This window comes from Acipenser ruthenus, chromosome 4 (genome assembly GCF_902713425.1).
Source record: "Acipenser ruthenus chromosome 4, fAciRut3.2 maternal haplotype, whole genome shotgun sequence".
Classification (NCBI taxonomy): domain Eukaryota; kingdom Metazoa; phylum Chordata; class Actinopteri; order Acipenseriformes; family Acipenseridae; genus Acipenser; species Acipenser ruthenus.
In genome coordinates, this window is record NC_081192.1 from 90424732 (window position 1) to 90448317 (window position 23586).

Genomic DNA, 23586 nt, shown 5'->3' on the forward strand with positions numbered 1-23586 from the left:
TCAGAAGAAAAGTTGAGTTGTTTTCTGGTACCATTATAGTTCCACACTTTGTAACAATGATTAAGTGATATGTGACCAAAGAAAAATTAGTGCTAAGCTAGTGTTATTTGGTTGTATACAATGCAGTTTGCGGTATCAAATTATAGAAAGCAACTAGGAAAAAATATATATCTTTACAGTATTAAATGTGGCAAAAGAGCACGTGTGTCAAAACTGCATGGTTCAAATGAATGAATTATTCCTGGTGTTTCCTCAGGCAGTACACTTGACATAATGGTGCTGCTTATCTCCCAAGTTCAATCTAAAGTCACAGACTGCAGTGACTCCAGCCCAGTTAGAAATGTTTTGACTGTACAGTATACTGGACAGAATTTCAGGGCAAATCAAGTGTATTGCCTCGGCTGGTCCAGTTGTTCGAATTCCATCCGTTTCTTAATAGATCTTGATACTACAAAACTGCATTTTAATATCTGCGATAGGAAATAGGCAGTGGAAATATGGGAACAATCTTGTTCTGCTTCTTGGTCCTTTTATAATAATCACAGATTTTCATAAAAGAGCTAAAGTGCATTCATTTGGTTGTCTTCATACACAATGGTTGTCCATTTACTCTGTCCAGCCTTGGGTTTCTATCTACATCAGGGGTGCCCAATCCTAGTCATGGAGGGCCGATGTCCCTCCTGGCTTTTGTTGCAACTGTGCCCTAAATTACTTAATTGGACCAATCAAGCCCTTGTTAGAAGCTTAATTGGTCCAATTAATCAATTTAGTGTACAGTTTGAACAAAAACAAGGAGGGCATCGGCCCTCCAGGACCAGGAGTGGGCACCCCTGGTCTACATGAACATTGTGCACAGCATTAATGGATTTCCCATATTTGCTTCATAGCTAATTTCAAGGGATGGAGTCTTGTGTCTCCACTGTAAAAACTACCTTTGAAGAGCTCTGTCATCATGTTACAATTTCTGATGTGTACAGCACCAGATGCTCAGAGTTGGGTTAATATTTGTCTTCTATTCACCCTTACCTTATTAACACAATGCAATTTTGCAATTTAAAAATGTTCCACTTCACAAAAAGGGTTCCTCCAGCTTTAAAATTCCATTAAAATCTCTGTAATTAATAGTTAACATTAACTGCCACACGTCTAACATGGTTTTGCATGTACTGTATCTTAAACAGCAGACTAGCATTATCTGTTTACTGTAACTTCTTGTGTTCATATTTAGTAAAATGCTAGCGTGAAAATGTTTACATTTTACATTCATTAAATCATTATCAAAATTGCATAGATGTAACGTAATAATAAAAAAAAAGGTTTTATTATTAATGATTAGATTTTTGTGTCTGGTAAATATATTTGGAGTATTTTATTATTTATTTATTAAAAGTGTTTCATATTTTTAAAAACCCATACAACAGACATGGCAAGGCATGTAACGTAATAAAAAAAAAAAAGGTTTTATTATTACTGATTAGATTTTTGTGTCTGGTAAATATATTTGGAGTATTTTATTATTTATTTATTAAAAGTGTTTCATATTTTTAAAAACCCATACAACAGACATGGCAAGGCAATAACATGACAGTTACAAGTACACTTATCCTGTGTTCTTATCCTGTGGCCTGACACAAGACATCGGGTAAGGTTAAGGACTGTAATCTCTATATTGTTCATTCTTTTTTTCAGAATGATTTTATTACACCCACTGGAGGCTGGGGTGTGCTGCGGGAAAAGGCTAATTGGTTACACTAATGTAGCAGATGTACTTTGAGACAGGACAGGATTCTTTAAATGTATTAGTTTTAAAAACTCATCAGGATGTGAGAATGAAACAGAAAATAATTAAAACAACAAAAATAATACATTAGTTAAGACGATATTTCACACCAATACCAAGTTTCACATGTAGACCCATAATTTATTTTGGACACGGTTTATATAAATGATAATAGTATGACGCTAATAACTGTTATTTTTTTTTTCTTCACTTAATGTGTTTTTAAAATTGAAAATTAGAAGAAAAAACAGAAAGCACAATTGAAATGATGAACGGAACCCATGACAGAGTTAATACAAATATCTCAGTTAGGAGTACAGTACTACAGGATGAAGTAGGGCTTCAGGGAAAAAGTGTGCACGTCTGCCTGCCAGACCATGATACAAAGCCACCCTTCTACTTATACGTGGCAGCTGTCATTTCAACCCACTGCCAGCTTTCATTTCAGAGAATGTGGGAGGAAAGAGATTATTAAGAAAAGGGAATGTGTGGTTACTTTAGACTTCTAAATCGTAATGCTCCTGGGGGAAATTCCAGTTGCTTCAAATGGTGCATGTGGACCGATTCCTAATGATCTGAAAAGCCTTTTTTTTTTTTTTTTTTTTTTTTTTAAATTTAAAACGCTGATATATTAAGTGTTTGTGAAAAGTGCAGGGTTGCCAGCACTGGAGACTGAAGGCTTCTGTTGGTCCACACTGCAGATAGAAAATAGAGGCAGCAGCATGGCTGGCCTTCACAGGACGAAAGGAAAAAAATGTGCCTCAGGCATGCTCTGGTGGAATTTACCCATAGGGGATAAGAGGATATTTACCAGCCATGCCAATTAAATAGAATTCTAAGAGTCTACATTTAATGTGGTGGTTTGTGGGTAAGGGGATAATCTGAGACCAGCAAGACACTTTGGGGTAGATATACTAAAGTGTTGCACGTGTTGTAAACAAGTCGGAAGTCTAGGGTGAAATGTACTAAACATGCACAGTGCTGCTAGCGACTTTTTAGGGAATGCTTTGCACAGGAGTTTTTCGTTGTGGTTCAGCCTTAGATGAATATGTAATTATGGGCATAAATACGCAAATATAGGGTGGAGATAGTACAAATCAGAGTTCTCAAATATTATAATGAGATGTACTAAAGCTGCCAGCAATTGTGACACTTACAATTGCATCAATTTGTTAAGAACTTTTGAAAGTACGTTTTTAAAGTCACAATTGTTGCTGACATTTCCCAGTCCACTTTTTCCCTTGCGTTGCCAGTTGTGCTCAATGCATTTTTGAGGCGAACACCCAAGTACCTAATTTTCACTAAAAGCAGGGTGTATTTACAAGCCTTGAAAACAAATTTCTGTGACATTTCTGGTTTCCCCAATGTGTTGGGAGCAATAGACTGCACACATGTGCCACTAACCCCTCCAGCTCATTCTGAGCATCTTTTAGGACCATGATCTATTTTGTGTTAACTGTCTAGGCTACTAAGTAGGCCAAGTTAATAATAATAATTGTACAACAAGCATGATTTATTTTGTGTTACTGGTAGCCTACAGGCAAAAGTAAAAAGAAAGTACGCTAGGTATTCATTTGATTTTCCTGTAGGCCTACTGCAGATTTATATTTTTACATAATGTAATGTGTAGCCTACCCAAAGCACATTGGTGTTATTTCAGCGTAATGATTTACATTTACATTTAAAATGCATTGAGCGCTATAAATGTATGTGTGTGCGATTTTATTGTATTGTTTTTAAACCCGACATCTCCTTATGTCAGACAAACATGTTCGGTTTAGTACAGTAGCCTACTGTATGATTAAAAAAAGCTTTTGGGGGTGAAGGAGTGGGCCCCACTAAAGAATCTGATGGGATTAAACTGCCTTTCATTTTTCTTTATATATAACAGTATTAAAATAGGTCAAATGAAGAGGGAACAGAATGCAATGTACAGACGACGTTTACATTTAACAAAAACAATGTTATTTAGATTCTTGCACCCTTGCATGTATAGACATTATCCTTCGGGCACCCTCTGCTGCAGCAAACCACAACTCAACTCCTGCTATTTATTTGAACAATGTCGCATGACTCTCGCAAGAGATCTCGCTAAGAAGACGCAGCAGATATTTGTATATTGCAGCTCTTTTCATTAACATATTTTCTCTTAGTACATACGACAATTTATACTTTGCGAATTGTCGCAACAAAAATGCAAATTGCGGTATGTTTGCGCTGCGACTGGCCCATCTTAATACATCTACCCCTTTGTGGTTATTTGACCTAGCAGAATACACTAGACTGGTATACTGGTCAGGCCGTGGCAGACTTGTCTCTTATCTTAAACCCTGAGTGAATAAGACTAGTTAACTGCTTTATAAATGAGATGGTTATTATGCAATTACCTAATTTGTTTTGCAAAATAGTTTCATTCAGGGCAGGAAATAGCAGGCCATGTTCCAAATGTTAATGTTAATATATATATCACCAGTTCCACATTTTGTCCCCTTTCATACAATATGATTCCATCATTAGCAATATTTGCTGGAGAGTGGTACGAAAGTAGTTTTTGGGTTATCCATTTTAAAAACAGGAAGATTTATGCTGTCCCAGTTTATCTCCCCTAGAGGGAATCAGTGAGCAACAACCAAGATACTTGGCATTAGGATTTCATGACAGACTTGTGGATATCAAAGGTATTGTCATTATTTGGAGAAATAACAAATGAAACTCGTTTGAGTTCAAATTCATGGGACTGCATTCCATGCCCCGATTTACTAATACTGGTACAATAATACTGAATAGTGGTTTCTTCAATAGAGAAAACAAAATATACAGCTTGTTTAAATAAACATGATTGTCAAAAGCTTTTTTTTAGGCCTCCATAAACTATATATACCGGTATATAAAAAGAAAAAGTGGAATATTAATACTATTGGGTGAAATCTAGTGATACTCATGAAATATGAGCAGCAGTGTGGAGTAGTGGTTAGGGCTCTGGCCTCTTGACCGGAGGGTTGTGGGTTCAATCCCAGGTGGGGGACACTGCTGCTGTACCATTGAGCAAGGTACTTTACCTATATTGCTCCAGTAAAAACCCAACTGTATAAATGGGTAATTGTATGTAAAAATAATGTGATATCTTGTAAGTCGCCCTGGATAAGGGCGTCTGCTAAGAAATAAATAATAATAATATGGTGGAGATGGCGTAGGATGCTTTAGTTCATTTAAGGTACTTTTAGTTAATTTAGGGTAATCAGTCTTTCAAGGATATATAATATCCAATAGTTAAGTTTCCCAGATTCCAATACTGTCCTTGGTTATGCCATATGGATATATGATTAAATAAAGCAGACAAATCAACAAATCTACTGAACACGTTTTTTTGTTTCTTTTATATACATCCGACTTTGGACAGAGACCACATGCAAACTGTTGTGTTACCATAGTGCCTAATTCTTTAGTAAGGTAGTGTCTTGCATAATTTAGTGAGCCATCTATTGATGGGAATTTGATTACTTAGATCTTATATAATGTCTACCTCTTTACATGAGAATCACTGTGGTTTAAGTCCCCCCAAATCTGAGTAAGGGTTGGGTGACAGTTTTAAAATCGTTCAATATTAAATTTGCTTATGAAACAAGGTACAATATTCTATAGAACATGTTTTTATGAACAAAGTAAAGTTTATTATTCACAAAACTGTTCTAGACTGTTGCTGCCTTATTTAACAACATTGTAGAAAAGTTTCATGAATACCAAACTGAGTTAAAGCTTTGTGAATTGAACCCTATACCATGTTACATTGGGATCAACCGGTATAAATACTGTAATCAGTCTTAATTCACAATGAGGAAGCACACAGATACTAGCAAATGCATTTTACATAAAACAAATGCCCTCTGGGTTATCCTTGACACCCACTGGATTTCAATCTGAGAGCTGAAGAAATGAATGGGCTGCTTTTCTTTCTAGCCAGTGGTCTGAGTAGAAACTATTAAAGAGTAAGTAGCGGGGTTCCAAAAAAATAAGGCGTAATATGCACCCACGTGTTGCTAAAACTGTTTAAATAACTGTTTTAAAACTTTAAAGTCTGTTTCAAAGCTCTTTTCAAAATGCCCGCTCTAGTGGACTAGGGTTTGATATCTGTCTAAATCAATGCAGGAAGAGCGATTAAAAAAAAAAAAAAAAAAAAAAGAAACAACATAACAAGTGCTCTGGCTTTTCTGTTCCGTACCACATCATGGATCATTATTGCTGTGTTACCTGTTTGACAATGTGGGCAATAACCCTTACACTATCAGTGCACTAGAGCAGACATTTTGAAAAGTGCTTTGAAACAGACTTTAAAGTTCTAAGTGTAATAAGTTGTCAGGATGTTAACAATGAAAAGAATAATGACAGCTAAGTTAGTTAAACAGTTGTAGCAACTTGTGGGGATTTTTGTAACACTATATTTTTCAAAACCCCACTACATACTCTTTAATGTAACCAAATGTTGCCTGCTACCTTGGGATCCTTCTGGGAATACCACAGGCTCAGGGGGAGTTATTTTGGTAAGTGAATTAGGAAAAGAAGCAAGCTCCAGGCACATTCCAGTGTCCCCTGTGGTTAATCTACCTCGTAAAGACAAAGGTGTCTATTTTACTGATCTATGCAGCATCAGATCTAAATATCACAGCACTTTAAAGGCCTGGACACACATGAACGGATGGGTAGCGGGGGGCTCCTGCGTCACTGTGATGGACTGCTCCACTGATAAACACACACGAACAGCATACCTACATATCGCCTCTGCAAGTATAAACTGTTCCTCCACCTTGCTTCTCAGTGCTGAAGTTTTCAGCTTATGTGACATGTGCTGCAGACCCAGTGCTCACTTCTGGTTGGTTTACAGCCAGGTGTACCACAACAGCAAACTGTGTTTTTACACTATAGTATTTTATCTATACACCCCCTTTATTGACATCGCAGAAAACAATTAAATATACTGAAACAATGTCCCCATTAGAGGCAGTGTTAAGATCAGCTGCTGTTTAGCTCATTTAAATAGACCCTGCTGAGAAGAGGGGGGCCTCTCAATAAGTCTAGGCCTAGCAGTTTTCTGAAGTTGTGTTTACAGAAACCAGGTCAGCAAGTCATTTTTGCACATACTGTAAGACCACCTTATACAATCTGATACTCTTTAATCTGAGCGGTTTCAGTGACCATCCTTGGGAATATTTTTTTAAAACATTATTGATAACTCATGCATTAGAGGCTCCTTTTAGAATTATTGTACTCTAATAAGTCTTTTCAGGTCTCTTATGTTTTCCTCATCATAATATGGAATTCATACCAAAAGGCCTTAACTTAATTAAGTACTCCTTGCAGGGCCACATAGTTCTATTAATGGCAATGCCTTCATGTAAACCTCATTGTGAATAATTCTGAAACTATGTTTACCTTTTTTTGTATTACAAAGTGCAATCCTCCATGTTGGAAATAGTAAAAGAAAAAAAAAAGAAATTAACAAGGCTAATGAAAATGCTATATAAAAAGATTCTCCTTCTTGATGAACATTAGTCCCCAGCTTGTGAACCCAAACCTTTAGTTACAATTCCAAATAGGATTGACAGCTGTCATTTCTATGGAGGATGAAAGGGTTACACCTATTTTTAGAAGAAGGCCGGGTTGGTGTGCTCTATTACACACCGTTTACAATGGCGCTTGACAAACCGAAGAGCCTCCACCGAGATGTCACAATCCTGCACGTTCATCATCTGCAGGTCAAAACAGTTGGCCGCCACAATCTGCAGGCCCCGGCCTGTGATGCTCTCGCACGACTTGAGGCTCAGCCGTTTGAGGGTGAAGCAATTCAAAGCCAGGAACTCCAGGCCGGCGTCAGATACCAGAGGGCACTTGCCAATGTCCAAGGACTTTAGCTTGGCACAGTTTTTGGCGAGATACTCCAGGCCGTGGTCCGTGATGCCCTCACAGCCCCGGGCATTGAGGTAACGCAGCTTGCTGCAGTACTTGGCCACGTAGCGGATGCCCACGTCGGTTATACGTCCACAGTGGGCGATGCTGAGGTATCTCAGGCGTGACTCCAGCTTGGCAATTTCACGCAGGCCGAAGTCACTGACGAAGCGGCAGTCGCTGACACTCAGTTCTTTCACAGAGGTGCAGTAGATGACCAGGTAGCGCAGCCCCTCGTCAGTGATGCGCACACAGCGACGCAGGTAGAGGTGGGTGAGTTGAGTGCAGTGTGCCGCGATGGTGTGCAGCCCCTCGTCCTCCAGAACAAAGCAGTCTGTCATGTCCAGGTAGCGGATTGAGATCTGCTTGCCGTGCAGTGTGGACAGCTTGACTGAGGCTTCCCGTGTCAGGCTGATGCAGGTCACATTGTAGCAGCCTGACAGATATATGTATGGAGAGAAAGAGAGAGAATAATGAATTTAGAATGACACTTCAAAACTGTCCAGCAACGAATCTACTAGTGTTTCATTTGTGTTTAATATATTTTTTAAATAACATATGTTGTGCTTTACTGTTAATGCCAGTTGGATAACATAATGGTAAGCTAGTAAGGGGCATTTGGTACACTGAGTTAATCAGTGTTTATATTTACTGTAGTTACAATAGTTCGACTGTGGGTGGTGATGTTGTACCAAACAAATCAATCAAATCCCACTAGCAGTGTTTTCAAATCTACTCTGTGTCAGATACCTACTAAAAAACTGTTCTTATTTTGAATGGTATTCTATTATGCCAAATTATTTTATCACTGTACACTATGGGGCACAAAAAGAAGGGTCTACCAGTTTCTTTTCAAAAGCCAAGAGTTCCTTTGGGATTACCAACACATGCTGGTGATGAAAACTGACAAAAGTACAGAAATAAAAAGAGGTCTGTGACTGTATTTAGTCCTTTAAAAAACAAAAACGTTACTGTGTTTAACCCCAGCGCTGTAAAATTCTTCATGCTCCAGATCTAAGGATTCAGTCTGCTCTGGTATATCATTTAGTCGCTGTTGTTTATATACTGGTTTCAATGTGAATGTTTCATAGCCTGTAGAAATTGTTCAATTAAATTGGTCCACTAAGCACCCCTTTAGGAAATGATCCAAGTCCATCATCGTAAGGCATTGCCAAGATTAATTATACTGAGTTTATATGTTACGTCTTCTTTCGAGCAAGAGCTAAGGGGCCCGGTGCTGAAGCCAGTCTTTTCAGTGATTTATTTTTAAACAAACATTGACTGTGAGTTGTTACAAATTCCAGAAGTGGCCAGGACTGGCTCTGAAGAAAGTCGGACCTACAGTAGTTGTGTGGATTTTCTGATGGTTGGCATGGGTGTAAACAAGTAGCTATCGCCAATAAACTTCACAGAATAAGACTAGCTTTAATCCACTCACATGTTATTTAACTGTTTGACTGTATGAATAGATCAAAAACTGCCAATGTATTAAACTCTTATTGCCAAATGGGCAATACAGTCTAGAACAGTTATTAAACAATATTTTTTTGGTAATATATAATAAATTAAAGCTTTGTGAAATGGGTCACAAAACAATACTTTGTATATGATCTCATATTTAAAAAGCTGTTTGTGCATATTTAGGAATAAATCATATATATACTCTATACTGTTTTTATTACATTTTTATTGTTATCACCCCCTTAACAACTACTAAAGTACATTTTTTAATCCAAGTGAATTTTCATTCAGTTGGTTTCTCCTTTCCTAAAAAAAGAGGCCTAGCTACACATTGCTGAGAAAGCTTGTATACAATTGCTAAGAGCCACTGGGAATTGAAAGGAATACCTCAAGGCTCTGTGTATTCACATGTCAGTTAACCCTGAGGTTGCAGAGAATCCAGAGCACTGCTTTCATGTTTCAAGAACCAAGCCTATAGTAATTACTCTGTTGTTTCTTCAATCTTTCCTTTTGAAGAATTTTATTAATACGGCATATTAAATATGCCAATGGCCTCAGACTTGAAATCTGGTCTGTGACCTGTGTGAGACCCCACAAGAAGCTTATGCAATATACTTACGAAAATACGTGGAAAACAAAGGAAAAACCTAAACTGATTATTCCCCAATTAAAATATTTAACACGAAATTGGCTAGGCATACAGTTATATGCAACATAAATTACCAGAAAGATAATTTACTTGACATAATTACGTTAAAGTAACCCACACCATGTCTGCTAAATAACTATGTACCTGTGTTGTTATATAATCGGAAGAAGTCAATGGAATGAAAAGCTAACATAAACAAAGCAGATACCAATTTAGTATTTTCACAATTGTTCACCCTGAATTACTCAACATAAAACCCACTTACCAAATTATGAAAATCCCCCCTCTGTCTGGCCCAGACCAGTCCATCATTACCAGTGAATGAAGACCAGGACCAAGTACTGGACCAGGTTCAGTCTGAACTTCAATAAAACTGAGTTGCTCCTACAGCGCTGAGGAGCAGTTTGGCGGAGGTTGCACTCTCTGTCATTCCATTTTGTGACACATTTACCCGCTCAGTCATTACATTACGTGACATACAGTTCACTGTTGCAGCGAATGCCAAGAGCTTGGTAGTCCTATGAACTTTTGACTCCCATCTGGCTGTCCAAAGGTATGTGTATACAGAATAATAATAATAATAATAATACAAACAATAATAATAATAATAATAATAATAATAATAATAATAATAATAATAATAATAATAATAATAATAATAATAATAAGGGGTTAATTTGTAAACAAAAAAGTACCAGACTTTATAATTTAGGAGAGCATTTTTGTTTATTGACCTAATGACGTAATGACTGATTTACAAGTTCTCGCTTGCTTTTGAATTGGGGTTTCGGTCGTACCTTATTGTTGGTATTGGTAGCTGCATGCCCACCTTTTCCTAGCCATGTTTTAACATAATCTTCAGTTTTGAACAATATCAGTGACGAGCCGACTAATCTGATGAACAGGAGAGGCGACACTGTTGTGTTAAAAGCACGATTGTTTTGGTGTTTGGAGTTCAAAAGAAAAAAGAAAAAGTCATTTGTCTCTTTATCTCAGTGGACATGTGTCATACAGCGCCTTGTATAAGTTTCTTCTCAATTCTGCTGACATTTTACTACTCACAAAGCCATGGTCCTCCAAGCAGACTTTACGTACTGAATTGAAACCGCTTCATCTGATCAGTATTTAAAACTCTGGTTTATTGTCTATGAATGTACGTATGTAGCATGACTTGGCTTAAAATGTGAAGCAAATGTACTGTATCTATAAACGAAAGTGGCTGTAGCTAACAAAATGCTTCTACTGTATAACTTGTACCTGTTTTGTACTTACATTCACTGCATAGGTCTCAAATGTGAAGTTTTAAAAGGAACACATGGAATTAAAACATGGTGTCTGGTACTACATTAGGTTAAAGAAAGTTTGCAGTTTCATACTGTAGGAAATCTGTTACACTTGCACTTCCTGGGTTATTTCACTTCAGAAGTGGCTTCTGGGTCAAAGCATATTACTGGCTGAAAGCATGTCAGGCAATAGGGGAAGCAACTGGTTGCCGACTGACGTTAAAGAAGCCGGGTGGGGACAATTTAAAAAGAATGAACAGTACAATACTTTCTGAAAGAATGGCTTGGAACAGATATTTCTTTAGCATACTGTAGTGTAGTACCAGGTATCATGTTTTAAAAATAAATATAAGTACAATACATACTATAACATGTGTTTCTTTCAAAACTGAACATTTGAGACATACATAAATAAGTAAGGTCCTGTATAAATTGTGATTTCACGGGCTGCGCAAAAATCGTGAAATTAGCCCAATACTGCGATTTTTACAATGTTCTTAAAAATAAATTATTTCATAATTATTTGTATTTCATACCAAAAAAAATCACATTAACAAAACTGTACAGCTCTGCTATGTGCCTGTGTGTACTATTCACCATGCTGTGGAGTGATTATGTCATGTGACTTTATGCAATCTAGGCAAGAAATTAAAATAGTACACACTGTAAACAAGAAAATGGATGTCTCTAAAAAGGCTAAACATGTGTCTGCAGCTGATCACATAAAGCAGCATCCAGCAGGAGTTTTACACAGCGATGGAGGTAAGCTCTTCTGTACGTCCTGCAATGTTATTGTAGATCACTACTGAGAATCGGCTTTACAGGCATTTAGATTCAAGTATTCACCAAAAGAGAAAGGCGGATATCCAGAGCAGTACTGTGACTGCTTTACTCGCAAAGAAACAAAAAACGGTGACTTCCATGTTCCAAAAGTCCACTGAAAACCGTGAAGCACGAAACACATTACATTTTGACCTGACAGAGGCGTTTGTTTGTGCAAATATCACTCTTGAAAAGTTGGACAACCAAAAGTTACGTACATTCTTCAGACTGAGTGTAGCAAATGGTGGGGTGATTCCTTCATCATCCAGCTGAGACATGAATACTTACCTAAAGTTGTCGAGTATCACAAGCAGGAGATTATGGAATGGGTAAAACAGTCTGGTTGCTTGTCAGTGGTCACTGACGAGTTGACTGATGCCCAAGATCAGTATGGGTTACACATTGCATTTGTTTTGCAAGACCTAAATGGTGAACATGCATCTGACGTACTAGAACTGAAAGCTGTCCTTGCAGATACACCAGGGGTGGGCAATTCTGGTCCTGGAGGGCTGGTGTCCCTCCTGGTTTTTGTTCCAGCTGTACCCTAAATTAAATAATTGGACCAATTAAACTTCTATTAAGCACTTAATCGGTCCAATTAAGTAATTTAGGGTACAGTTGGAACAAAAAAAAGGAGGGACACCGGCCCTCCAGGACCAGAATTCCCCACCACTGAGATACACTTTACCTACAGGCTGTTAATTACAACACTGTTTCACAAGCTATTGTAAAGTGCTTGAATAACTTTGACGTTTATGTTGATGATGTCAGTGTATTTCTCTCTATATCTGATGTTTAAAAAAAAAATAAAATCTATACATAATTTATAAAATAGTTCCGTGCAAATTCCGCGAAATACGACACTTTACCAGTGACACTGCTGTGAATTTTAAAGAAAATTTCTGCGATTTTCACAGGGCCTTATAAATAACAAATGGAATTTCTCAACAGGTAAGACTCATAACATTCTTTTGTTAACTGCTATTGAGGTGTAATTCAGAAGCCCTGAACCCTTCCTGTGTTAAATCCTACCACAGACTTTAGTTCTCCACACTGTACAAAAAAAACCCCAAGAAAACATTGAAACATTTTAACACAAAAATAAATACCTGAAACATCCAGATACTCCAAGTTAGGACATCGCGAAACAATATTAAAGACTGCCTCATTGGATATGTTATGACATCCTGACACCTCCAGCCTCCTCAATTCAGGACAGCACTGTGCAATGGTGTGGAGTCCCCTGTCAGTGAGCCGCCGGCAGCCACTAACAATAACAGTCTCCAACATAAGGCACACGTTTGGTGTGTCTTGACACAGTCTTCGAGTTAGCACCCTCAGGGCCCGGTCCACATGAACCGTGTCCCCTGTCAGGCGAATAGTCCTCCACAGCCTGGGGTCCCACGTCAGGTTGTACCAGCGGCAGCACACCCGAGCGCAACGGCAGAGCTGATTGGTGGGCAGATGGGAGAAGATCTGGAGGAAAGCTTGATCTGGAAGAATGTCAATTGGGGCCTGTTCCTTCTGCATCCTAGCGGCTGGCCTGACGTGGGGACGGGGCAGGCATGTGATGGGCGGAGCGTGGACCATGGCAACCGTCTCCCCGGTGACAGAGGATGAGGAAGTAGAGGAGGCTTTCCCATTTATGAAGGCCTGTGAGCTTGGTGGACATATCAGTGCAGGGCTGGGCGTGCTCAGGGTCCGCATGCTCAAGTCGGAGTCTACAAAACACAAATCAGGGCAAACAGCTGATTAAATAATTCAGTAAAAACAAAGATTTCACAAGCATTTTTTACTTCAGCAGCTGTTCCCCATTTTGGGTGCTGTCTGTGTAAAAGGCATTGTTTTGTAAAGGCTCTCAGAATAGGCCTGGGTTCAAGAAGGTCTAAGTCTGGATTGTCTGAAGACTCAACTATTCCTTGCTCCCAAAGGATGATCCCTCCAAAAGTATCCTGAGGAATGATTGCTGGAAAATGTCAGGAAATATCACCTTATTAATCACAACATTAAAAAAAAAATCTTTTTTTTTCCTTGATGGATAATCTAAGTGATAATGTTTTTTTTTTTTTTTATTGGAACACATAGCAGGTAGCAAGATGGGTGACCTTCTGAGTTAACAAACTGGAAAGTTCTGGGCAAGGAGCCTCTAAGACCTTGGAAGATGTTCTGACATATATTGTACCATTCATCTTTCAAACTGTCACATAGATTGTAGAGAGCCGTGGTTTGATTTTGTCTTGCCTAGAGTCTTTGGTCTTCTTATCTTAGGGCCTCAACTGGATAACTGAATAACATGAAGGATGTAGTTCTGTCTGCAGTGTATCATTTATATTCTGAATGGGAACGTTACCTACAACTAAGACTTTAAATATCTCCACATATGGTAAGAAACAAAAACAGCGGTATGAACAAAAATAAAAAAAAATTGAAGAAGTACCTACTTAAAAAAAATAGCTATTTGTAATTCTATCCGGAATTAGTCTGCAGAGTGAAAGTCCTCCCTTGAGGAAATAGGCAACTGTTGTTGGTTACGCCTCTGAAAGCTGGCTGCCTTTTTAGATGCCTTATTTGGGCCTTCTCTATTCAAACAATAATTCAGTGTTTTTTGAGTTTGTTTATAAAAGACTGTCGTTTTAATTTAGTCTACCAACTGATTTTTTATTTAACAGTTGCCTAGTTCCACACTCACCTCTGTGCAAGATAGAATAAACGACTTGATAAACAAATACATTGCCAGACCATTTTGTTTTAATAGTAACTATGTATAGCCATTGGAAGTTAATCAAGTAACAGTACATTCTGACCTCTAAATGATTGACTGAGTATCTAAAACAAGGTGCCACTGTATCCTGTGGTGACAGTTACTGATAATGTAAATGTTAAAAGATGCTGTAGCTGTGATGTAATGAAACATCACATCAATTGAGGAGTTGGTTCATTTTCACAGCTGCGTATAAAATAGAAAGCAGAATAGAAATGTAACTATAATTTTGAGACACATAAACATTTCACTGTGTTACAGAGCCATCTTTCTTCTTGTGGTTGCTTTTATTATAGCATGGAGACACATAAAGAATTCATATGATATCTTACTTCATTCAAGATTCCTTTTTATATTGCAGAAATATACATAACATATGCATTCTATGTTGTTATAATTTAAAGATGTTTGGTATTGTATTGTGTTATTGTAACACCGGCATTTAAATACACATATTTAATTAATGATTAATACAATCTTCATAGGCAGATCAAGTACGTTCAAAAATACATCTCCCACCTTTGCAGCCCAAGACTTGGGCAATGTCTTTCATAAAAAGTTAATAGATATGACATACATCATACATGACCTACAAACGTTTCCCCAGCTCAGGATAAAAATATATTGGGAGAATACAACATTGAATTATCAAAATACAGCATGCAGGGAAAAATGATTCACAAACAGGCCTTATTTAATTCTAATTGCTCAATGTATGATGCTGAATTTATCATCAATTACTTTATCTCTCCATATATGATACCTGCTCCTCAGGCCTGACATTCAGCATACTCTTGGGTCTATAAACTAGACATTTACCTAATATATGCTTTACCTGAGCCCTGAGAACAAAGTAACCTATAGGCCTTGAAACAGACTGAATGGGATGGCAGGCTTCAGCAGTATCACCCTACCCTACCTTCTTTTAGGCACCGTCTGCTGTACTGGTAGGATGTTTTTATCCCCTCCACTTTCTGTGTGCCAGATGTCTGTGTAACCCCAATGGTGCGTGAACCTCTTCCCAGTGTGGCATATTGGGATAGTTTTGTGATGTGTGCTGAGAAGGCAGAGCTTTAGTTTTAAGAATACAGATTGGCCACCTAAGCCACAATCTCCAGCGTCTATGCAGCTTAATTCAAAACACAAAATAGATGGCTTTGCCAGCACTTTGTTAATGTTAAGATAACTACATGTTACTGCATTTACAGAATGGGGAACTCTTTTTGGCATGGGCTTGATTAAATGCTGGAACAAAAGGCTAGCTGCCAGATTGTCTAACGTGAGTGAGACGTTTAATCAGATTTTAGGATTGCTTTGTTTTGGAAAACTGAAATACTGACCACAGTAGTCATGTATTTAATAATTTTATTTACTAACATAGAAACGTCTGGAAAATGACATGGCCTGCTTTAAAGTTTGATCAGTTGGGATTATGTGTTTACCAAAACAGGTTTCTTAGTTTATGAGTCAGGATTTTTCTATGTTTTTTGCTGTTTTTTTATGGTTTTTTTGCACATAATTAGTAGTTTGTCTTTTGTATTGGCATAAGGTTTAAAATATTAAATACTGTATTTAATCAGCTATCATGCCATTGTTGCCATTGTTGCTGACATTAGTTTTTATAGGGGCACTGTGACCCCAAATCAATAATCTGTCTAAGTAGTACAAATATCCTTGCTAAGTGTTTTTTGATGGCACCTTCTGAAAGCTCTAACTTCCTATAATTATCAGTCATTTACTACTGCATTTTAAACTGATGTGATTTTGGCTGGTCTTCTTGTTTATGACATTGAGCAGGACCTACTGGAAACGACTCTGACACTTTGATCCCCAACTCCTACTGGCCGCCAGATAGCCTTTACTTGTGTGCTGGTTGAGTGGCATCATTTTCCTTGGATATGAAGTGCACAGGAAAGGAACTCTCCCATTTTCAGCATGAGTACATGTTCTTCCAGTAAAAGCACACACACACAAGAATCTACAGCCAGACCAAATCAATTTCCTGTTTCCAGGGTTAAAATGATACGTCAATCAATCTTTTTCTGTGCCCCTTTGTGACTTGAATTCCTTGACAGTGATGCTGTTGCTACACTGCATCATGACATCAATATTCCTTATACGAATGTCAAGTTATCTGCATACTGCGTGTAACAGTCTGGTAAATGGATTTAGCTGCTCAGTGCATGTCTGCCAGAACAGGAGGCTTGTCTTGACCTTCTTGATATAAGATGCTGTTCGTGCAAACTTTATTCCAAAACTATGCTTCAGACAGCTGAGGAGATAGAAATGGCTCACATCGTAACTTGTTACCTCTTTCACAGGGCCATCACATCATCAACCAGCATCCGTTCCAATGTCAGAAGCTTAAAAACAACTTTTATCTCCCACTATTACCATGACAGCAAATAAAACAGCCCTCACACACATCGTTACACTTAAAGCTTGAGTCATCCTTGCCCAATTCTAAAAATGATCAAAGGTACATATAGAAGTGTTTATAATAGTGAATTTTACAGCACCTCCAGGGGTGTAACTAGTCTACATCAACACAGATAAAAAATGTCCTACCATCAGTATTTTATTATTAGTCTCTAATTACAGTTGTATAATATAGTGTTTCAACTTTAAACATCCCTCCCTCCTTCTCTTTACCCTACCCTTGGAGTTTATTACAACTACTCAACAGTTGACACTCATGCCTGCAACTCCCTGACCTTAAAACACAAAGCCGAACTCCATACCTGATACTTGTAGAGACTTGCCAAAAGAAAACAATATATTTCAATCTCACTGGAATTCATAAAAGTGACATTTTAAGTGTAAATGTCTAACAGCAACTTAGGCAAATGGGGCTATCTTAATTGATAACACCCATAATAAAACTAGGTGTTGATCATAGAAAGCAGATTTAAACCAAATGTGAAAACTATGCTGCAAAGCATTTCCCTTGAAATCAAAATATCACCACAATATCAGCGGTAAGGTCACCACCAGTTTTTGTCCTAGGTGTTGCAGCAAATGCTGCAAATAAAAAGTATGTCTCACAAATGGTTTCTGATATATAAGCAGAAACTGGTGGTAAACAGCTGTACCATATATGAAACCAAAGTCTTTTAAAATAGCACAAAATCACATGAGGTGGTGACAGGTGAATTTCAGCCCAGGTGAGATATGTGAAACCTGCTGTACAAACAGACCTCTGTGCAGAAGAGATTTGACTTCAAATTGATTTATTTAATTGCAGTATGTATATTTTCTGATCTACAGAATATACCTCTTCCAAATTAAACATTTTAAAGAGGACTAAGATAGTGATCTGATTCAAGCATTCAAAATTCTAAAAGGTATTGGCAATGTCGACCCAGGGGACTTTTTCAACCTAAAAAAAGAAACAAGGACCAGGGGTCACAAATGGAGATTAGATAAAGGGGCATTCAGAACAGAAAATGGGAGGCACTTTTTTTACACAGAATTGTGAGGGTCTGGAACCAACTATCCAGTAATGTTGTTGAAGCTGACACCCTGGGATCCTTCAAGAAGCTGCTTGATGAAATTCTGGGATCATTAAGCTACCAACAACCAAATGAGCAAGATGGGCCATTTGTAAACTTTCTTATGTTCTTATGTTCTTATAAAAGGTCACCATAAGGGTAAGTATTAGATGGAAAAAATAATAATAATAATGTCCTACTTTTTTGCATTCACTTTATCCTCTGGCGCTCATTTAAAATAAAATAAAATTAACTGTTTTCTGTGTGAACAACACACTAGTGCCCTGCTGTGTATAAAGCTGTTTCATGCATTCTTTGCCTCAGCAATTTACAAAACAGATTAAGTCCTTTAATGTTAGCACTGTTGATCAGTTTGGTATAACAAATGTAGTTTTAAGAAGCTTCACAAAAAGAACAATTTAAATAACCATACAAAAATAATCCTGTTTATTTCTCATATTCCTTGGGATTTATTCCAACCCACTGTGCCAAAGGTATTTTACTACTTTTATTATAACTCTCTGTGGCAATGTGCCCCGCCCCTGTGTGCAATTGTGTGTTATGTGTTGTATGTTGCGTGTGTAAATGTTGGTGTATAGATTGGTACACGGGATATAAACGGGTCTGTGTTTCACGTGTGTTTAAAAAGTGTAGATTTGTATTTAGGCACGAGGAGAGCACAAATCACTTCACGTGCTGGTTAAATGTAATATGTGAGCACGGGGTTGCACAGAATTAATTCACGTGCTGGGATTCAAGTGAATAATTAATTTAGTAATTGAATCCCAGCACAACAGTGTATATAGAGACACGTAGCACTCAGTCGGGGGTTGGGTGTTCGGAAGAGGAGAACGGGTGAGAGAGAAAGGAGTAATTAGAAGTAAAGATCATAAATATAAGTGTTTGTTCTCACCGTGTTTGTTTGTCTGTCCGTGCACCGTTTGTTTAGTGTTAGTCCGTTTTGTATGTCTGTTTATTTTGGCGTCAAGTGCCGTGTCCTGTTTTGTGTACCGTTTAAAACCTTTTTATTTGTTAATAAACGCTGAGTGCAGCCATTGCACTCGGCTCATCATCACAACCACCATCTCTGTGTATTCCTTTTCTGGTCTGACGCCACCCACTCTGGCCGTCTTTGTGACACGTGGTGTCATCGTGGGATAGCCGCGCCTCCAAGCGTCAGACCAGGAGGGGTCTGGATTTAAAAAAAAAAAAAAAAAAAAAAAAAAAAAAAGTCAATGGCAGAAGACGCCGTCAAACTGCGGGACTGGTTCCTAGAAAATGCTGGGCTGGAGGCCCAGTCTCTGCCCATAGTCGTCCGGGCCCTGTGGATGATGGACAGTGAGAGATGGGAGGCATATCAGGAGGAACACACCCCAAACACCTTGGAGGAAGGTGTGGAGTTTGTCCTCAGCTACCTGGAGGCAACCATAAATGGAACAGCAGCCCAGGTAGCAGGACCACCAGCAGAGGAGTACCTGCTGTCCCCATCTCCACCAGCAGAGGGTGAGTACCTGCTGTCCCCATCTCCACCAGCAGAGGGTGAGTACCTGCTGTCCCCATCTCCACCAGCAGAGGGTGAATGCCTGCTGGTTTTGCCTCCACAGCCCAAATGGGAGGAGCCTGAGCATCCACAGCCCAAATGGGAGGAGCCCAAGCGGAAGGAGCCCGAATGTCCTACGCCTGAGTGGGAGGAGCCCGAATGTCCTACGCCTGAGTGGGAGGAGCCCGAATGTCCTACGCCTGAGTGGGAGGAGCCCGAACGTCCTACGCCTAAGTGGGAGGAGCCCGAACGTCCTACGCCTGAGTGGGAGGAGCCCGAACGTCCTACGCCTGAGTGGGAGGAGCCCGAACGTCCACAGCCCAACAGGGAGGAGTCGGGGCGTCCACAGCCCAACAGGGAGGAGTCGGGGCGTCCACAGCCCAACAGGGAGGAGTCGGGGCGTCCACAGCCCAACAGGGAGGAGTCGGGGCGTCCACAGCCCAACAGGGAGGAGTCGGGGCGTCCACAGCCCAAAGGGAGGCAAGTCGGGGCTTCCACAGCCCTGGGACCCAAGCCACCAGCAGAGGGAAAATGCCTGCTGGTTCAGCCCCAAGAGCCAGAAGGGGAGGAGTTACAGGCTCAACCCCCTGAAAATTTTTTGGGGGGAGAAGGGCAGGATGCTGGTGTCCCCCAGCAGCCTCTCGCTATGCTGCTGAAGGCAGCACGGCGTGCACATGCCCAGCCGCCACAGCAGAGGGAGCCAGCACCGCCAGGAGCAGAGGAGCTGGAGCTGCCTCTACCTCCACCACCTCCAGGAGCAGAGGAGCAGGAGCTGCCTCTGCCTCCACCACCTCCAGGAGCAGAGGAGCAGGAGCTGCCTCTGCCTCCGCCACCACCACCGCAAGGAGCAGAGGAGCAGGAGCTGCCTCTGCCTCCGCCACCACCACCGCAAGGAGCAGAGGAGCAGGAGCTGCCTCTGCCTCCACCACCTCCAGGAGCAGAGGAGCAGGAGCTGCCTCTGCCTCCGCCACCACCACCGCAAGGAGCAGAGGAGCAGGAGCTGCCTCTGCCTCCGCCACCACCACCGCAAGGAGCAGAGGAGCAGGAGCTGCCTCTGCCTCCGCCACCACCACCGCAAGGAGCAGAGGAGCTGGAGCTGCCTCTGCCTCCACCACCGCCAGGAGCAGAGGAGCTGGAGCTGCCTCTGCCTCCACCACCGCCAGGAGCAGAGGAGCTGGAGCTGCCTCTGCCTCCACCACCGCCCGGAGCAGAGGAGCAGGAGCTGCCTCTGCTGCCCGTACCTCCACAGGGAGTACGGTGGCCGGAGCCCCAGAAAGGGGAGCTGCCGGCCACGAAGAAGGGGGAGGAGGTCTGGAGACCACTTTCCCCAGCAGCAGTTTCGCTGCAGGAGTTCTTGTGGCCGGAGCCCCACAGGAGGGAGCTGCCGGCTACGAAGAAGGGGGAAGTCGGGGGACCACCTGCCCCCGCAGCTTTTTCGCTGCAGGACGGGACCAACAGGCTGTCAGCCGTGCCACTACCGGCAGGGGTGCTGACAGCATGGCCAGCCATGGGCCCACTGAAGCCTCCCTTCCCAGCCCGAGACTTTGTCCTGGACTGCTGGGTTTTTAAGGGGGGAGGTGGCCGTTGAGGCCATGTGTGCTGCGCACAAGGGGGGGTATATGTGGCAATGTGCCCCGCCCCTGTGTGCAATTGTGTGTTATGTGTTGTATGTTGCGTGTGTAAATGTTGGTGTATAGATTGGTACACGGGATATAAACGGGTCTGTGTTTCACGTGTGTTTAAAAAGTGTAGATTTGTATTTAGGCACGAGGAGAGCACAAATCACTTCACGTGCTGGTTAAATGTAATATGTGAGCACGGGGTTGCACAGAATTAATTCACGTGCTGGGATTCAAGTGAATAATTAATTTAGTAATTGAATCCCAGCACAACAGTGTATATAGAGACACGTAGCACTCAGTCGGGGGTTGGGTGTTCGGAAGAGGAGAACGGGTGAGAGAGAAAGGAGTAATTAGAAGTAAAGATCATAAATATAAGTGTTTGTTCTCACCGTGTTTGTTTGTCTGTCCGTGCACCGTTTGTTTAGTGTTAGTCCGTTTTGTATGTCTGTTTATTTTGGCGTCAAGTGCCGTGTCCTGTTTTGTGTACCGTTTAAAACCTTTTTATTTGTTAATAAACGCTGAGTGCAGCCATTGCACTCGGCTCATCATCACAACCACCATCTCTGTGTATTCCTTTTCTGGTCTGACGCCACCCACTCTGGCCGTCTTTGTGACACTCTCCCATTTCATTCAGGACATTGCGGCTGTTATGCCTATTTCTTTTGTACAGCAATGCCCACTACCAATGTTTTAGCCCTCTGCACTGTGCATGCTAAAAGATAGTCTCACATGTCTGTCGTGGATGGCACCCATCACATCTCCAAAAGCATAAGCAGGACTGGGCACAAAATATTTGTAGACATACAGTGCCTTGCGAAAGTATTCGGCCCCCTTGAACTTTGCGACCTTTTGCCACATTTCAGGCTTCAAACATAAAGATATGAAACTGTAATTTTTTGTGAAGAATCAACAACAAGTGGGACACAATCATGAAGTGGAACGAAATTTATTGGATATTTCAAACTTTTTTAACAAATAAAAAACTGAAAAATTGGGCGTGCAAAATTATTCAGCCCCCTTAAGTTAATACTTTGTAGCGCCACCTTTTGCTGCGATTACAGCTGTAAGTCGCTTGGGGTATGTCTCTATCAGTTTTGCACATCGAGAGACTGAAATTTTTGCCCATTCCTCCTTGCAAAACAGCTCGAGCTCAGTGAGGTTGGATGGGGAGCATTTGTGAACAGCAGTTTTCAGTTCTTTCCACAGATTCTCGATTGGATTCAGGTCTGGACTTTGACTTGGCCATTCTAACACCTGGATATGTTTATTTGTGAACCATTCCATTGTAGATTTTGCTTTATGTTTTGGATCATTGTCTTGTTGGAAGACAAATCTCCGTCCCAGTCTCAGGTCTTTTGCACTCCATCAGGTTTTCTTCCAGAATGGTCCTGTATTTGGCTCCATCCATCTTCCCATCAATTTTAACCATCTTCCCTGTCCCTGCTGAAGAAAAGCAGGCCCAAACCATGATGCTGCCACCACCATGTTTGACAGTGGGGATGGTGTGTTCAGGGTGATGAGCTGTGTTGCTTTTACGCCAAACATAACGTTTTGCATTGTTGCCAAAAAGTTCGATTTTGGTTTCATCTGACCAGAGCACCTTCTTCCACATGTTTGGTGTGTCTCCCAGGTGGCTTGTGGCAAACTGTAAACGACACTTTTTATGGCTATCTAAGAAATGGCTTTCTTCTTGCCACTCTTCCATAAAGGCCAGATTTGTGCAGTATACGACTGATTGTTGTCCTATGGACAGAGTCTCCCACCTCAGCTGTAGATCTCTGCAGTTCATCCAGAGTGATCATGGGCCTCTTGGCTGCATCTCTGATCAGTCTTCTCCTTGTATGAGCTGAAAGTTTAGAGGGAAGGCCAGGTCTTGGTAGATTTGCAGTGGTCTGATACTCCTTCCATTTCAATATTATCGCTTGCACAGTGCTCCTTGGGATGTTTAAAGCTTGGGAAATCTTTTTGTATCCAAATCCGGCTTTAAACTTCTCCACAACAGTATCTCGGACCTGCCTGGTGTGTTCCTTGTTCTTCATGATGCTCTCTGCGCTTTAAACGGACCTCTGAGACTATCACAGTGCAGGTGCATTTATACGGAGACTTGATTACACACAGGTGGATTCTATTTATCATCATTAGTCATTTAGGTCAACATTGGATCATTCAGAGATCCTCACTGAACTTCTGGAGAGAGTTTGCTGCACTGAAAGTAAAGGGGCTGAATAATTTTGCAC

The 23586-nt window shown here is 40.6% G+C and overlaps 1 protein-coding gene across 2 annotated transcripts in view; it reads right to left on the bottom strand.

Moving 5' to 3' along the window:
- Window positions 1-1900: 1900 nt before the first annotated feature.
- Window positions 1901-23586, bottom strand: part of LOC117399934 (F-box/LRR-repeat protein 7) — a 101500-nt gene continuing 79814 nt past the window's right edge. For both annotated transcript variants that reach the window (XM_033999392.3, XM_059023071.1), the window contains 2 exons: window positions 13045-13656; window positions 1901-8156 (listed from right to left, as the gene is read on the bottom strand). In XM_033999392.3, the coding sequence (XP_033855283.1) occupies window positions 7420-8156; window positions 13045-13656 (1349 nt within the window). In that variant the 3' untranslated portion in view covers window positions 1901-7419. The remainder of the gene's footprint in view (window positions 8157-13044; window positions 13657-23586) is intronic.